The sequence below is a fragment of the Crassostrea angulata genome, chromosome 8 (assembly GCF_025612915.1).
Source record: "Crassostrea angulata isolate pt1a10 chromosome 8, ASM2561291v2, whole genome shotgun sequence".
Classification (NCBI taxonomy): Eukaryota; Metazoa; Mollusca; class Bivalvia; order Ostreida; family Ostreidae; genus Magallana; species Magallana angulata.
In genome coordinates, this window is record NC_069118.1 from 25403141 (window position 1) to 25420020 (window position 16880).

Genomic DNA, 16880 nt, shown 5'->3' on the forward strand with positions numbered 1-16880 from the left:
ATAGACTTAGATACAAATACTATGTTTGATTTAAATTTTTTGCCAAAAATTGAATCAGTTAAGAAATTAATATCATCATGGTCAAGAAGGATTTTAACTACTGCAGGCCGCATAACAGTGGTGAAGACTTTGCTTATACCCAAATTCAGTCATTTATTGATGACTCTACCAAGCCCATTTAAAGAAAAACTCAAAGAAATTGAGAACTTATTGTTTAATTATATATGGAATAACAAAACAGCAAGGGTAGCTAAAAACATTATATGCCAAAGTTATGAATACAGTGGCATGAGAATGACATGTCTTGACTCTTTTTGTAAAAGTTTAAAAATCACATGGATTCGCAGATATTTTGATAATTCCTGTAGTTCACAATGGAAGCATTTAATAAAGGATTTAATTCCAGATATAAGTTATCTAGCTATATATGGTGTAGATTTCTATAGAAAGTTTAAGAAAGATGTCAAGAATGCTTTTTGGATTGATGTTTTTTCAGCTTTATCAGACTTGAGGCTATGCATTGATAATCTGACATCTGTTTTAAGTCCAGTATGGTATAATCAAGATATATGTATAAACAACAAAAGTGTTTGTTATAGATCATGGTTAAAAAAGGGTATTCAGTTTGTTTTTGATTTTTACAATACGGACGGAACCTTGCTAGGATATCATGAATTTTGTACAAAATTTGATTTAAAAACACCACTTACATTATTTTTTGGAGTAATTGATTGTATTAGAAAATTACATTTGAATTATGACTATGATAATATTCAAAGAAGTCAACCTCTTTTCCCAAAATTCTTACAATTGATTACAAAAAGCAAACAAGGTGGAAGAGATTTCTATGATGTTTTTATTAATCAGAAGTACAGAAAGCCAAAAAGTGAAATCAAATAGGAAAATATTTTAAACTTAAATGTTGACAACTCCTGGTGGAAAAAACAAAATATTTTGTTTTTTAAAATAACCAATGATATACAATTAAGGTGGTTCAATTATAGAATTATACATAGAATCTTAGCAACGAATACATTCTTATGTAAAATTGGCATTACCAATACAAATTTATGTAGTTTTTGTAAGTTATATCCAGAAACACTGTGTCATCTTTTCTGGGAATGTGAATTTGTTGAAAATATTTGGGAAAATGCATTGATTTGGTTCAAAGGACTGTTTGGAATAGATATATCTCTAAAAAAAGTTGATGTTTTGTTAGGAAAATACTATAAGTATTACAATATATTTAATTTAATAATATGCATAATTAAAAAACATATTTATAGAAGTAGGAGCAATAATTGTAAACCCTCATTTGAAAGGGTTAAAGAGGAAATTGTTTATTACTTTCACTGTGAGAAACATATTTATAAAAAAAATGGTGACGTGGAAAGTTTTAATAAGTGATGGAACCTGATAATGTTTTAAGAAAAAGGATAATTATTTTTTATGCAGTTACAGATGATGTAATACAATTATCTATTGCAAAAGCAAGATTTACGTAAAATTATAGTTGTCTACATATTTTCATATGCATGTGATTGGATGAATGATGTATAAATGTTAAAGAGAAAAACCTCTCACGAAAGTGTACAAGTTTATATATTTATATATAACTGTATGTAACTTAGTACTTGGTGATCCCAGGGCCCCAACCCTGGCACCAATTATATTGCTTTATATTAAGTGATGGGACAATAAAAGGTTGAAAAAAATAAATAAATAAATATGCTTGCTATGACAGAAATGGCGCTAATTAGATCAAAATGGCGGTCAAAATGGTCGACAGGCAAATTCTTTAATTCTCTTAAAAATTGAGGTAACAAACGATTATAAATTGGTTCAGCACAGCATTTTATCATAACTAAGGTGTGTTGAGTCCAACAAAATATGTTGATCGCGATAAACAGTTAAAAATGGTGGACAGCCAGATTTCAACATTTTTCGTCTCATAGTCTCTTTAATGGAAAAAATAAATAAATAACAATACAAAATCACATATTGGTCTAGCAAACATATTTGTCATAATTAGGTAGTGTCAAGTTTGATGAAATGTGTTTGTCTTCATGAAAATGACGTTAATTTTGTCAAAATGGCAATTCAAATTGGTGTTTACTAGTAACTAAATTTCATTGATCTCTATATAGACTACTAAAGGCATCTTAAATGGGGAAAATGTTTGAATATCATAATTCCAATACTAATGATGTAACTGACAATCAAATTTGAACACTTGTATTAATAGAATCCCCCCCCCCCCAGCTTTTAATTTGGAAAAAAAAAACATTCTGTTTTCCCTAATTAAGCTACAGTATATAATTATGTTATTTATACAATCTTTTTTTTAATGATAATATTGTGATTGAAATTTGCAAATGTCTTTACCCGGGAAGTAGGCACGTTTACATTCACGCATACAGGTTCTGCAACCTGTGGAGCAGTTGCAAGCTATCAAATCTAAGAAAGCTTTAGGTATAAGATCTTAAGGTCATTAGTTCCAGCAACAAACATCCATCACTAATTTTATTATCCCATCTCGGCTGGGCATGGTAATATGGGCATGCTTATATATGCCTGTCTCCCTTTCATTACCTTGGTGTGTGTTTGTTTCATAAGCAACGTAAGGCAAATCCCAAGTTGGGACATATTCCCGGGCTTTGATTTTAGGAAGAAAGCAAATTAAACCGTCTCAGTGGGCAATGTGTCTTGGTTATCCATATAACTAAAGAACTTCTCAAACTATTTGATTTTCTGGTCAGTAAATTCCCATTTTCATACTTGTTTCTGTTCATTTATTATGTCGATTTTCTCGATATGCTGTAGAAATAAGAAGTTGTGTCACGCCATATCAGTGAATGATATGAACCAAGTGCTAATTCAAAGCTCTATAAAATGGAACATTTTTTCTTGAACAACATTGACAGGGATGCTAATTGGCTTTAAAGAGGTTCATACATCCATCAGCAAACTTTGTTGTGAGGATAAGTTGCAAATTAACAATGACATGTTCTAGCATAGAAAAGCCTCAACTTTGCCTCTGAATATGGACACGCATTGCTATACTTTCCTCAGCACATTTGGCCAAACATATTTTAACAATTTTGCAAGAGGTTCTTTTATCTTTAACGAAGACATAGACAGCTTGATTTCTTTTACAATGTATAAATTGTCCCTAGTGATGTTAAAATGAGTAAAATTCTTTGGGTTGCCCAAAACATATTGTGCATACTTATTACTCATATATAAAGCTGGACGATATGTTGATCTCGACTCATTTTGAATCACGAGCTTTTCCAGTGTATATGATGATATATTAGTTAGATTTATTTGCTGGAAATGTATTCAAGGAAGAGACAGACAAATACTAGAATAGTTCTTCATGCCGTACACTGTTCCTAAGTACCTGATTGTATCTCCGTTATCATATGAGATTTTGACATCGATGTCTATAAAGCCTAAAAACAACAGTTTTATAGTGCAGAAATATTTATCCTCTCTCAAACTTTGCTTTGTAAGCATTTGTTGTATTTCACGAACTTGCAGGTCGAAGAAATCGGTACATAAAGTATAATTTTAAAACCCCCAGAAAGGTTTAGGAACAAGACGGGTATTGAAAAGCATGAACACAGAATCTTTAAATACATGTAGTATACCGGTATACGCCCTAATAAGACAAAACGGAAAAAAATAAAATGTGGAACTGTTATTCTTCTTCGTTAAAGTGTTCCAATCTAATTTTTCATGTGCATATTTGTATAATGTAATACTTACACGTTTCATCCCTGTAAACGGCTTTAAAAAAGAATTATGAATTCTGGCTGTCGGCCATTTTGAAACGCCATTTTGATCCAAATAACGCCATTTTTTGTAAAAGTAAGCATATATTAGCAAACTCAGTATTCCCTAATTATGAATAAAATCTTTTTGTTGGATTGGACTATAATTGTTTTAATACTTTGTTTCTTGTTTAAAAAATGATGAAATCTGGCTGTAGGCCATTTTAAATCGCCATTTTGACCTATTTTAAGGAATTTCCATTTTGACAGGAAAAGCATCGCTTAAGTGGAAACCAGCTTGATTCGTCAGACTTAGCACATCTTATTTATGATTTAAAAAATTATTTAAAAAATTATAATTGTTTCTTTTTCGCTTTTTCACCATATAAGAAACTAAAGGGAAAAATATAAAATCCGGATGTCCACCGTTATGAATCGCCATTCCTTTTTATATAATTTACGACATTTTCTTGACAATAGCAAATTATTACTGACTATCCACACCTAAGTTATGATTTAAAACTTAGCTGGACTGAATATCTATTGTTTGTCTCACGCTTTATGTCCATTTCAGAAATAGTAGACGAATTAACAAAATTTTGTTATCCGCCATTTTAAATCGCCACTTTGACCTAATTAACCACGTTTGTGGAAAGCCAGCTAATTTGTGAGACTCACATATTGGATATGATGAAATACTATTTTGGATCAATTCATTAGTGTTTGTCAATATTTTACCCATTGAAGAGACTTTTAGAGAAAATTTTGAAGATTGGCTGTCTGCCATTTTGAATTGCTAGTTTGACCTACTTAACGCACACTTAAACGTGTCTTTTGGGAGTGTTGTAGGTAAAGGCTCTGTATATAATGCCACAATTATGGTCTGGACATATTCATGTGTGATTACAGGTCCTTAAACCAAATAGAAGAAAATCACGATGCTGAAGTTTATAATGGACAAGGTTTTTGGTCTGTAGTTTCATTGTTTGGAAGAAAATGAAATGTTTCATACACGTGACACATATGCATGTATTTTAAGAAGAGCAAAAAAAAAAAAAAAATAGAATCTGATGCTTTTAATTTCTCTCTCTTTTTAATAGAGTTTAAAGATGTAAAGATGCGATACTAGAAGGAACAGATTCAAAATTGCGTTTTTGAATAGGTAAACTGTCATATAGTTGGCTATGTTAATTAACATTAAAGTTTTAGAAGTAAAGAAGGTGCATTGTGCTTCGCAATGGCCCTTTATTATGTAAATGCTGAGTAAACGATACGGTAAATTTGCACTAAGATAAGAATGATACAACTATGTGTATTGAAGTTTCATTTATATTCAGACAATGTTAAGGACATGAAAAAATATTTTTGCCTAGTTTTTTTATATGTGTTTTTTCGAAAGAAAAATCCAATTATTGACATGAAAATTGCGGGGGTGAAGTAGCGGGTGACTGCCAAAAGAGTGCATGTACCCCTATTTTACGGATAAATGCAGTTTAAAAAAAGGAAGTTGATATTTTGCAGATCGAATGTACAAATATATCAGAGATGTGCATATTACTTTGATTTTGTTGGAATTTACACTAACGATATGTTTAAAAAATTGTTAACGTTTTTATTTTACACCTTTTTCAACGAAAAATTGCTTGATACTTTCATTATTTAAACACGAAAATACAAATATATAGTATACATTGCTCTTGATTTGAGAAACTTTCTATTCAATATCTTCTACGGATTTCGCAAAAAAGTTCCGACGTACTGATTTAATTTATAAAAAAACCCACAAAAATAAGGAGTTGATAGTCAGTCTTATGTCAGAAAAAAAATAACCAGGAAAAGAAAAAATCAAGAATATACTAAAATGCTAATATGGTTTATTGAGAACTAAGATAGAAAGGACATGGTTAAGGCGTATGTCGTTAATAGGTCTTCCTTCTTGGTACTACTGGACCAAAGCTTGGAACACCGCCTACAGCAGGGGCTCCTCCAAAAAAAGGAGCACCTCCCACAGGGGAAACTCCTCCTAAAAAGGGAACGCCGCCTCCCAAAGCGGGAACTCCACCTCCCAAAACGGGAACTCCACCTCCCAAAGCGGGAACGCCGCCTCCCAAAGCGGGAACGCCAACTCCACTGAAATCGTCATCAAACACAACGGATTGTCCCAGTCCTGTGCCAAAAGGTCCCACCTGGAGGCCATTCAGGTTGCCTCCGAATTGACCGGATCCGAATACATTTGCTCCATTATATCCGTAATAGCCAATGTACTTGCATGTGTTGACGGTGCCGTAAATACCAGTACAACATTTCTGGTTGTAGTAACAATCTCTGTCTGTGTTGCAGTATTGTCCAGTTCCTGGGCTGGCTGGATTGTTTGGGCAGCTACCATACCTTTGTGCTTCTCGAGGAACTTGGCATCTGTAGTTGCAGCATTTCTGGGCGCCAGGGCACTGGTAATCCGAAAAGCAAGATTGTCCAAGTCCACCATAGTCTATGTAGTGAGGGCAAGTTCCATATTTGTAGCCTGTAAAAAAAAAAATGAAATTGTAATACCTTCTTCTTTAATTTTTTTTTTCTAAACCGTTGATTTGATAGATACTGTTTTTGATCTTACCCCCTTGGGGTCTCTTGTCATAGCCGGCAAAGCATGAAGCAACCAAGACAGAGAAGACGACTAGGGTATTCATGGTGATTTCTAAAAAGAAAAGAAATAAACATTCTATATGTGGATAATTCTAATGTTGATTTAGGAAATACCTACACACTGAGAGAGAGAGAGAGAGAGAGAGAGAGAGAGAGAGAGAGAGAGATATGAAGTAAGAGCATTTTAATGAAAGAAATCATTCCGTTTATCAAATTAACAAATTATGTTCTACAACAAACTCAAACCGATTATGATATATTCCGAAACATTCTCCCTCTTTTTCTCAAAATGAATCAAACTTCTAGAAGTTTCTATGCATCAAATTTAAAATTGTTCAAAATAAGGTTTCTTGTTACATTAATTATTAAAGAAAACTTATTTGCTTAACGGAAGTTGTCTGAAGAAACTTACCGTGTGTTCCAGCAGTAGACGTACAACACTAAGAGGAGACTGCAGAGCTTTTATACCTTGCAATTGCCACGGAAAATGCACACATTGGGTGACTTATCTGTCAGAGAGATTGAGGATCGATCATCTATTAGCCTCAGAAGCATATTAATTAGACGGAAATGATTAAACATTATTTAAAAAAGATACTCTGATTGACTTGTTTTTTTTTTATTGTAATTATAAAACGTTTCCACTTTAATTTTTTTGCTGATAAAGCATCACGTGGTACCGTGAAAGTTTCATCGACATTTAGATGTGGTCTATTGTTTTAAGCTATTCCTTCATCATATAAGGAAGAGGGAATATATTTCAGATTTTTTTTAATGAATATAACCAAAATTTATAGCTATGATTCTATCACTTTTGAATAAAAATTACAGTTTTAGCCAGTCAGTCATTAAGTCATTTTATTTTGTAAATAACTACAAAATATCAAGCGTTGATGAAATATATACAATTTTATACAGCTTTTGGATTTCACCAAAGAAACAAATACAGATATGCACCTTTTTATAAATTAAATCATATGAATATAGAATAACACTGTGAATTCGAGAGTATTATTACTAACCAAAGTTAGGAACATTGTCGGTAACTTTAATTTTTCATTATAATTTTCTGTTTCAAGACACACCACCTGTGTTTCGTGATATTATGTGTATTTGGCAGAAGTTATACACGTCGCATCGATGAACCAAAATATTAAGATCAAAAACCCCCCCCAAAAGTTGTTGATAAATTGAAGAAATTTATTAACATAGATTAGAATAATTATTGTAGAATATATATATATATATATATATATATATATATATATATATATATATATATATATATATATATATATATATATATATATATATATATATATATATATATATATATATATATTATGCCTTTAAAGGTCAATTACCATCAATTTTTTTTATTCCATGTGTTTTTTGTTTGTTTGCTGATTTAAGGAGGCAGTCAAGAAAGTAACCACCAGATTTACCATACATTTTTAAATCTGATATTCTAGGCCCAAAACAATCGGTTTTAAAATTTTAATATTGTCCTATATCTCAATACTGAGATCCCCTTTTAAAGGAGTTCAATAAAGCTTTAAATGAATATGACCATCCAGCTCTCTTAAAGGGGCGTGGTCACGTTTTTGGTCAAATTCTATTTTTATGTTTTTACTATTTACAATGCTTTAGGAATGCATTTCTAATGATCAAATAAAATTTGAGAGTCACTCGTGGATTTAAAAGCAAGATACAGGGCTTACAATTCTTTGTCATGTAAACAAGGCTCGTGTCTTGTTTTTGTTTACATAGGTTCAATATACTAGTAAAACATCTTTTTCCAGCTTTTTGTCTATCTATTTATTTATTTTAAGCATAGATAAACACTTCCTTACGTTTAATACATTCGTTTTAGGTTAAAAACTGATATTTTTACTGCAACTTTCAAAGTGTAAACAAACGCTTTGTTTACATAACAAAGAATTTCAAACTCTGTAACTCGCTTATGACTCAACAAATGACCATCAAATTTCGGTTGCCCATTAAAAATGCCTTTCTGAAGCATTGTAAATATTAAAATCGGAAAAAATAATTTTTGACCAAAATCGTGACCATGTCCCTTTAAGGTATCTGATCCATATAAAGACCTAATTTTCTAACCTTGAATATCCATCATGTGTTAAATAATCTGACTGACATTTATCCGAAGCATTTTAGAGTAGAAAATGACTTATTAGGAGAACATTTCAAAAATGTTATGACATAAGCAGTAGTAAATACATTAATTTTATATTCAGGTCTATAGGAACAAGCAAGTTTTTTTTTCAAAGAATAAACATAAATACTGAGATTACCAATAAATGCTATGGTGGAAAAACGTATTTAATCATTGGAAAAAAGAAAAAAAAACTTTTGAAAACAAATTTAATACCGGATAGATTGTTTTATAATTGATATTTATAGATTAAAAGCAGAGGAAATATTTGTATAAGTACACATTTCTGTAATGCGTCAACATTTATTGAATCTAGGGCTTATATGGATCAAATATTTTCATAACAGTGTACTTTTCATTTTATGTTGACGAACATTAAAATTAAAAGTGCATTATGCAATTTGGACATTTTCTAATTAAAATGTGACCAAAGGTTTAAACAGATACGTTCATCACAATTTCATTATTAACCGAAGTTCAAACAATTTAAGTCCTTAATAAATGCACTTGTAAAATTTAATGAGTCATAAATATTGTCGATACGCAATTGCAGGAATTGAAGGCATTATATTTGAAGAAACATGTCAAGCATGTTTGCTAACAAGAAATGTTATCGATATCTTTAATTCGGATCTTTAATATTGATGAACCTTATAAACTCATGTAATGTAATGTAATTTATTACATACTTAGTAATAAAAACGGGTTTTTTTTGCCTCCGGAGCTGATACAGGTTATCAGCCTTCCAGGGTTGATACGGATCCGTATCACACCCCTTGCGGAACTTCTCTGCCTTTTTTCGCCTCAGTATTTTTGCATGTTTTCAAAATTAAATTAAACGTTTCTTACAGTCTACATTTTTAAGTGCAAGTTAAAACTTCAAATGCTAGCAAATGTTTTGAAGAAGTCAAATTTTAAAACCTGAGGAAATTCCGCTCTGTAGCTCTGTTTGTTTAAACAATTAGAACTCATTTTTTAAAAAAATTAAATACATGTACTTGTACAGACTTTTTTCAAGTAAAAGGTAAAATAAATTTTTTCAAGTCGATGGCTTTTTTAATTTAAATTACTAAGAATTTAATAAATTTAATAATACATATCCTTATATCCTTTTCCATATCACAGCTTGTATCAGCCCTCGACCAATATCATCCCTCGGGCCTTCGGCCCTCCGGCTGACATTGGAGTCTTTGGCTGATACAAGCTGTGATATGGAAAAGGGTATGTAATTTTCTCTATGTTATGTGTGATTTAGGACATGTTTTAGCTAACCATTCCCAAAACAGTTTAGTTATATTCTCAGTTTTTGTAATATGCTGGGTATGCATCCTTTATCTGTTAGTAAACATAAATAAAATTTATATGTATACTTTTGCTTTTTTTTAATTTAATAAGGAAATGTTTAAAGCTAATTATTCTCAGAACAGATAAGTTATTGCCCTCACACTTTAAAATATGCTGTGTTGAAATATTTTTGTCTGTGTTTATAAACCAAATGATTTGATTAAAAAACTATTCTTATAAATTAGAAAAAAAAATATATTCTGACGGTTTTCATTGACTTAGAATATCAAAATTTATCCTACACAAAAGAAGACAGAAAATGGGGTTTTTATGACTAATTAATGAAAAAGAGTGTGACTTTTTTTAAGTAGTGAACGCCATTTGTATTAAGATTTTCACTGCTTCCAAACATTAAGCAGAGAAACCACTAGTGCAAATGTTTATGTTAAAAAATCATTAGTAACAATAAATTACCAAAAAAATCAATGACATAAAATACCACAGTAGAAAGTAAATTGATCAAAGGCTTATAATTGATCAGAACATTTTTTGAAATGAAAACCAGAACAAGTTTTTGGGAACCTTTTTCTTATAATGTTAAAAATGTCATTTTGGAAAAACCTGGTTGGGAGAGAATAAACCATGCAATCAATATTCAGGATATAAAGTTCCACCTTTTTAACAAAAATTTACGAGTTTCTATACATGTGTTTTAAAGCTAAATACATAATCCTTTTTAGTTGTACAGTTGTATAGAGCGAGATATCATGTTTCTGCGCAGCTAAAATTATGCAGTAGAGGAGAAGGTTTCTAAAAATATAACTAAAACAAAAGTCAGATTCCTTTTATTTGTTATTGTTTTGATATTTCTTTCGATATAGCTTTTGTATTCAATATGTAAATGCACAAAAACACTATCATGTAAATGAGAAAAAACAACATCCCTATGTTAAAAAAATAAACAAAAAAGGGCGAAATGGAAAAAGGGAGAACAGAGGCAATTTTTGATTTAAAAATATGTTATCAGGACTCTCAGGAATTTCAAAGCTTCTCTGTGTTGCAGAAGCTACTGTATTAAGATATATGAAAATAGAGTATAAATTGGTTATCAATGGACAGGTATCACATATCACAACATCATTTGAAAGACGTTATTTAACAGCGACATGTACAGCAACGTGCACAGCAAAGTGTACATGCAAGGTGAGTTATAACAATTCATTAGAAAAATAAAATTATTTCTGCCTTTAAACTTAAGAATATCTTTGCCTAGCTATAGGGTGGGCGGTAACAATAAACTTCATAATTGTCTTTATAACAACCAGATAGCGGAATGACTACTGGACAACTCACTGTTAAGCCCCTTTCACAATTGGCGCACGACCACTTTACACCACTTTGCGATCGAAATTTTTGAGCTTCGCACGAGCTCTCGCATACGTTTCACGAGCCCTCGCTTACGTTGCACGAGCACTCGCATTCGTTGCATACATTTTACTGGTCGCATCAGGTCTCCTCTGAATAGTGGACATGTACATTATTCAGACGCGACCAAACGCAGTGCAACGCACGAACATGAGTACGAACGTTTTACAACGTTTTGTGTACTCGTAAGAGTGTTACACGATTTATAAAGATCGTAAGATAAATCGCTGGCGTTTATGCGTCTGTTTTGCGACCGTGAGACTGTTGCTCAACGTGTCTCAAGTAATCTTGCAACGTTTTACTATCTTTTCACGAATTATCAGCCTCAATATGCCATGCTTTGCTACTAGTATATATAAATACCCTGTTTCATATATTCTCTGTTTAAGAATGAAATTTACAATATACATTCATTGCATGGTGGTGAGGGAAATACATGTATGAAGATTTATTTCCTGAGGAAAAACCATATTTCCCGAGGGCTTCGCCCCCAAAAAATTGTTTTTTCTGGGGAATAAATCTTCATATTTCCTGAACATTAATGCAATAAATGTTTTATTATACCAAGCAACACATGATTACACAAAATACGTTGAATTCTAATAATGTTTGACTTTTGAACAGTCTTAACTTTAACATCGGGATTGTTTGATTTTTCTTTCATAAATCATAGATAGTTAAGTTGGTTCTGTGATATAAAGAAAATCATAATGATTAGATATTTTTAATTGAATCATATTTGTCTACATCGTATGCTCATATCGGCTTTTTCATTCTTATGACATCGCCCTGTAACGTGACTTTCTAGACCAATCAGATATAATAGAATAATCATATTGAGGTAGAGGGCCTAATAATAAATGCTGCTGCAAATCTGTATTTTTCTCACTTTCAACTATGTCTACTGAATATGGGCGGTGTATATACCCCCTCTGACTCGCACGATCATTCGTACCGTGGAACGCATAATCGCACGTCCAATCACATTGGCGCACGTTCAATCGTCCGATCACCTAGTCTCTCGCGCGTTCCTATCTTATTATCTTTCAACAGTTGCTTTCATTGTACAACAGTCGCATACAGACGCAAGATGTATCGCAAGATTCAATGCGTTTACATCGCACAACGCTCGCTTAGATCGTGCCAAATTCGTACGAGTACTTTTTTCATATGCGATTATTTCGGCAACAATTAACGATTCATGTCTAATTTTGTCGGTCGCACGAATATTTGGTCGCTTGTGCTCGTGCGCCAATTGTGAAAGGGGCTTTACAGCAAATTACAGAATTCTTGTAGAGTTTTCAATAGCTTGCTGGATTGCTCAATAGTGTATTCAATTTGGTCAGCAATGTGTCACATCAGGTCTGAATCTAGGTCTTGTGGTTACTCAAGTGTATACTGCTATTTTTCATTCAATCCATTCATATTGTACAAAGAAAGCATCTAGAACACTCTCTCCAATTATTAGTTATTTATTCATAGTCATTTGATAAGAAAATCAGCGCTGGATTCTAGAGTATCAGATCTGCTCAGCATTTTGTGGGAAAATATGTTAAATGTTATTCAAAAGTCATTTCTGAAGGAACAAAAGGGAAACTTATACAAGTAAAAGATGAAAAATATGATTTTTTAATGTACATTTTAGTTCATCAATTTATGGTACATGAAGAACACTAAAAGTATTTTTGCGCAAAGACTGCTTAGTTAGTTCAAATAAAATCAATACTGTTGGATATATCATGTAGAAAATACATTCCCAGCCAAAATATTTCAAATCTCAAAACGTGTACATAAGTGCTAGAAATACATGTAACTCCCTTACTTGATGTCAAACTACATGTACGTAATCACATGACTTAAATTCAAATCTAAAGTGATACCTGACTTAATAAATTGTAAACCCAGCAAGCTATTGAAAACTCTACTGGTATTCTGTAATTCGCTGCAAAGCTGGGCGCTGATGGCAAACATCACTGCACATATCCAGCTGATAAACTGTCAAGTTGACCTCAAGCAAACCAACGGAATGACTTGCAGCATTGGCTAAAAATGAAGACGTTCTTTAGGCATAACGTTGTGTAATTGGAGAATCATCGAAACCACAAATCAGGAATGAAATGTGAGATGAGAGTGTGTGACAAAAGGAAGGTACTTTAAGGTACCTCGCTACATCTAGACATACACTTTTTAACACACTGCGTCACAAGATGACTATTTAAATGTTTTAATAAAGGTTTGTATTATTCAATTTGGTAGTATATCGTTAAAGCTCATTGGTTTAAGTATCGGGTTTGTGAAACGCAGACCTTAAGTTCGAATCCCTCAGTTCGTCAGATGTATTACCACGACAAATTCAAGCATGTAAATCTTGTATCTTTAAATTTATTTTCCACATTTTAATTCCCTGCAAATCAGTCATCTTTAAAGTGAAAAAATGGGACTGAAAAAAATCTCTGCCTCCCTGACTCCTTACTTACACATTTCTGTGAACATTTACATGTAGATAACTGAGCGGCTTTGTGAACATTTCGCTTGAGAGATGATCATTATCATGAAAACAGATCCAGCTATTCTTTCTTGTCCTTGTCGACTGTGTGCACGTTTTTAAACTTGATAAATCACAGTCATGATAATGTTATTTAAAACTAGGAAAAGAAAGATAAAGAAATCTTCAAGTAAAGAATTCCATTTTATATATATTTTAATGATATAATTTCTGTCATGGGCCTGCTGCAAGTTTTTGAATAGTCTAAGAAAAATCAGTTAATGGCATTGTGGTGCATTGTTCATGCATCCGCCTTGTTTGCCGTGTCATATTTTATGCTATGATAGTATAAGATGAATTTATAAAGACAAACACGGACAAATAATTCTGCTGAAGTATTATTTATTACGATTTATTGAGTAGAAAAAAAGACTGTTGAGATGGTTAGTAGACTTTCCTCTTAAGGCCTGGGTAAACACCACCAGCGCCTGGGTAAACACTACCGGGGTAAACACCACCGGCGCCTGGGTAAACACCACCGACGCCTGGGTAAACACCACCGGCGCCTGGGTAAACACCACCGGCGCCTGGGTAAACACCACCGACGCCTGGGTAAACACCACCGACGCCTGGGTAAACACCACCGACGCCTCCTTGGTATCCTCGGTACACAGCTATTCTGCATGTGTTTACGCCCCCATTAGCGCCACTGCAACATTTATATCCGTATGGGCATTGCCAATCAGTGTTGCAATATCCAGTTCCAAATTGTTGTCCATAGTAATAGGTTGGGCACTGACCAGGTCTTTGAAATTCCTGGGGAACTTGGCATCTTCTTTGCAAAGAGTAATATACGAAGCAACACTTTTGTTGGCCTGGACATTGATAATCATTGTAGCAATAGTTTCCAAGAGAGCCACCTTCAGAGTTGTAGGGACAGGTTCCTGGCTTTTGACCACCACCTACGATAGAATATTTTATTTGTACATGTAGAGGACTTTAAATACTGTGAAATTTAATCATTACCATATTCACTTAGGGTAAAATGGCACATCAAATCCTGAATTAGTTTTCTTTGACCAAAACTTTGAAGACGACTTTATTTCACATAAATATACAGTAGATTATGATATTTCATTGACTTCCTCCGAGATTATACGTTGATGATATGCGATACCAGAAGATATAAATGCAACTTGATGATTACCTGGTAAAGGGTATGGACCTGGGTATGGGCCTCCAACCTGTTTCTTGTCGTAACCAGCGTAGCAAGATGCCACCAACACGGATAAAATCACAAAGGCGTTCATAGTTGCTTCTAAAATTAAAAATACTTTTCTAATAATATTTTTAAAAAAAATGAAAAGAAAGAACACGTTTCACTTCTTGCGATGTACTTCATTTTAATTAAAAAAAACCCACATTTCTCTTAGATTTTTTTCCACACGGACTTTCAATACAAGAGAACAATCATGTGTATAATATTTTAAACTTGAGTACTGTGTACATGGACATATTTTTGAAAATTGTTATAAAAATACAAAACGTTAGCAATAAAAACCGGTATTTTAAAGTAGTTACATTAGATTTAAAACATTAGAGTATTTTTGACTTGTTGTTTTACGCGTAAAATATTATCAATCTAGTTAAAATCGAAACTTTAAAACTGCAATTTACTTTTTTGGGAGTTGATTTTAATCAACTCTCCTATGCAGTCACTCTGGCAAACCGAAAGTCAAATGGTGTTTAGACCTAAGCACAAATCATCAACGCTGACAATACTTAGTTCTTGAATATGGTAGAAAAATTCGATGTAATGTATGCTGGAGCATTGTTTTTCAAGGAAACTTATCTATAAACACTTTGAAAATAGTAAAATTTTATATAATACGAACAATTTAGATATTTATGTAGTCTCATGTATTTCTACGCCAGAGTTTAATATAGTCTCGTTCAAACAAAAGCTCGATTGTCTCCGTAAATCTCCGACAAACAGAGAGGCTCTCTTGCTTGTCGGAGATTAACGGAGACAGCTGAGCGTCTGGTTGAACGAAACTGGAGTTCAATATCAATAGTGCTTGGATCCATACAATTTTTAGAATTGTTTCGATTACTTATACATAGTTTGAAATCTATCTTTAAATATTACAGAACATGATTCAAATTGGGTTTCTCTAAATTCTTGTCTGAAAAGTCTTATAAAATTTCATGTTAAAAAAAGTATTTAAATACAGACTAGAAACTAATTGCCACGCAAGATAAGTTGATTTTATAAATTGATATTCGATAAAATCAACTCCCGTCAGTACTTCAGTACTTTGATTTTTTACTTATAATTTGATCAGTGTTAAGGCCATTTTAAACAGATCGAGAATCTGCAATCGTTATGATTATCGGTAAAAAATCACTTACTGAAAATAACCATGTAAATATCTTTGCAAATCTTACCTTTTGATTCCGAAAGGAAAAACTGGAATACTGAAACAAGAAATGATCGCCTCTTTTATACTCTTCATCTTATTAATTATCTCTTGAACTTTGACTTTTAGGTGACTCGTGATAAAAACCCCTATGCGATGAGAATTTGTAATTTGATTCAAGGTACTATTGTTTAAAGGATTCTTAATACTTTTGGATGGATTATTTATGTCTAGGTTGCTTTGAAATTTATAACCGCAATTAAGGAATATTATGTGACATTACTGAATTATTCATAATGCCTTTCAGTTTCTATATATATTGACTATTTTGCATTAATTAAGTTAAAAAAAAAAACAAAACAAAACGAAAGGGACATGAACACTAATCTTAAATTGAATAAAAATAGTTGCGAAATGATGCTTTGAAATATGCAAAGGAAAATTGTAAAATAAGTTTGAAATTGAAGCAGTAATCTTTCCATCTATGCTTACGATAGGTAAACCGAAAACATTTAATTAATTTAGTTAATTGATTTGACCCCTTGTGACATTTCAAATATTTCGTGCAATAAATTTGTGCTTTGCATGATTTATGGGTATAATTACGGTTATTAATTAAATCAATGTTGGTTTATTGGCCATGTTATTTTGTTTTTACCTTTTATTTTTGTGTTTTG

The 16880-nt window shown here is 32.4% G+C and overlaps 2 protein-coding genes across 2 annotated transcripts; both read right to left on the bottom strand.

Annotated features, from left to right (window-relative positions):
• Positions 1 to 5632: 5632 nt before the first annotated feature.
• Positions 5633 to 6894, bottom strand: LOC128161650 (uncharacterized). The gene is made up of 3 exons (XM_052824970.1): positions 6829 to 6894; positions 6388 to 6468; positions 5633 to 6297 (listed from the first exon to the last, which is right to left on the bottom strand). The coding sequence occupies exons 2-3, from the start codon at positions 6458 to 6460 to the stop codon at positions 5696 to 5698; spliced, it is 675 nt and encodes a 224-aa protein (XP_052680930.1). The 5' UTR covers positions 6461 to 6468; positions 6829 to 6894; the 3' UTR covers positions 5633 to 5695.
• Positions 6895 to 14168: 7274 nt separating this feature from the next.
• LOC128161560 (34 kDa spicule matrix protein-like) lies at positions 14169 to 16254 on the bottom strand. Its single transcript, XM_052824869.1, has 3 exons — positions 16232 to 16254; positions 14991 to 15101; positions 14169 to 14745 (listed from the first exon to the last, which is right to left on the bottom strand). Exons 2-3 carry the CDS (start codon positions 15091 to 15093, stop codon positions 14228 to 14230), a joined length of 621 nt encoding a protein of 206 aa, XP_052680829.1. The 5' UTR covers positions 15094 to 15101; positions 16232 to 16254; the 3' UTR covers positions 14169 to 14227.
• Between the last annotated feature and the right edge of the window lie 626 nt (positions 16255 to 16880).

Coding starts and splice junctions, on each gene's coding strand:
- LOC128161650 (XM_052824970.1), bottom strand. CDS start 6,460: ATGAATACCCTAGTCGTCTTCTCTGTCTTGGTTGCTTCATGCTTTGCC. Junction 6,298..6,387: donor TGACAAGAGACCCCAAGGGG/GTAAGATCAAAA, acceptor TTTTTTTTACAG/GCTACAAATATGGAACTTGC.
- LOC128161560 (XM_052824869.1), bottom strand. CDS start 15,093: ATGAACGCCTTTGTGATTTTATCCGTGTTGGTGGCATCTTGCTACGCT. Junction 14,746..14,990: donor AGGTCCATACCCTTTACCAG/GTAATCATCAAG, acceptor ATTCTATCGTAG/GTGGTGGTCAAAAGCCAGGA.